The sequence below is a fragment of the Onthophagus taurus genome, chromosome 6, assembly GCF_036711975.1.
Source record: "Onthophagus taurus isolate NC chromosome 6, IU_Otau_3.0, whole genome shotgun sequence".
Classification (NCBI taxonomy): Eukaryota; Metazoa; Arthropoda; class Insecta; order Coleoptera; family Scarabaeidae; genus Onthophagus; species Onthophagus taurus.
Window position 1 is genome coordinate 27,261,698 of NC_091971.1, and position 1,155 is coordinate 27,262,852.

General features: G+C 31.3%; 1 protein-coding gene across 1 annotated transcript; it reads left to right on the top strand.

The window, feature by feature from the left end:
* The first annotated feature begins 233 nt into the window (after positions 1-233).
* Positions 234-779, top strand: LOC139430147 (uncharacterized). The gene has a single exon (XM_071196801.1). The coding sequence runs from the start codon at positions 234-236 to the stop codon at positions 777-779; it is 546 nt and encodes a 181-aa protein (XP_071052902.1).
* The last annotated feature ends 376 nt before the right edge of the window (positions 780-1,155 follow it).

The following is a 1,155-nucleotide window of genomic DNA, read 5'->3' on the forward strand; positions in this document are numbered from 1 at the left end:
TCCACATCCGCAGGAAGGACCCCCAAATCAATCAAGGTACAAGGCAATTTCCTATAGAAACACCGTTATGAGAATCACTTTAGTTTTGTAAGTACATTTCATTTATGTCAGTTGACGATTTGCTCAATAATTTACAAAGACTCACACTGTCTTCAGAAGAATTTCTTACTATAAATTCCTTAACAAATTCCGTAATCACAAACGTTACAAACACTCCAAATTTAAATTTGGAAATGGCTGTTAAACCAGAATATTTAAATTGCGTTCCTCAATTTGCTGGAAACCCGAATGAATTGATTCGCTACATACAAACTTGCCAAAGTTTAATTACCGCATTTTATGACGTAAGTAAACCTAACGATTTTCAAAATATTTATTTACTACATTCTTTAATTGGTAAATTAACCGGAAATGCTAGATTAGTAGTAAATATTCAAAACGTCTCCACCTGGGAGTCTTTAAAAATCACTCTTCAACGTAATTTTGTAGACCAAAGAGACGAAGCTTGTTTAAATACAGACCTAGTTATGTTACGACAAAATAGTAACGAACAACCCCATCAATTTTATGACCGTTGTTTACACATTTTAAATTTAATTTGCTCGTATGTAGACATGCATGAACACACGGAACCCGCGAACGCTTTAAAACGAAATCTTTACAATAAGTTAACACTTAAAACATTTTTATCTGGATTAAAAGAACCCTTGGGAACCACTATACGTTGCATGCGTCCTACCAACCTAAACGAAGCTCTTCAATTTATTGGAGATTCATAAACATAAAAAGAACAACAAACTTAATGTTATTAATGACCAAATTTATAATAATGACAAACCATTGTTTAATTATCTTATTTAGGATGTACAAGATTTTTTGAATTTTATGTTTTTGTATTTGTTAAATATTTCCGCAGTCTTGAAACTAGTTACCCTGATGTTTGCTTTTCATATATTCTTTCTTTGTCCTTGGGGGGGGTCTTTTCCTTTTTTTCCTGTTTTTCGTTCCTTTTGGAATGCATTTGGTTTCACCTTCAGTGTCTTTCAATCCTCCAAATGAACAAACCAAATTTAATGTTAAACCTTATATGTTTTTTTACAATTTAATTTTAATGTTTGATTTGTTATTTATATTTTTATAGGTAAGACTCTCTTT

Excerpts from the sequence above, each read along its gene's own strand:
- LOC139430147 (XM_071196801.1), top strand. The coding sequence starts at position 234 with ATGGCTGTTAAACCAGAATATTTAAATTGCGTTCCTCAATTTGCTGGA.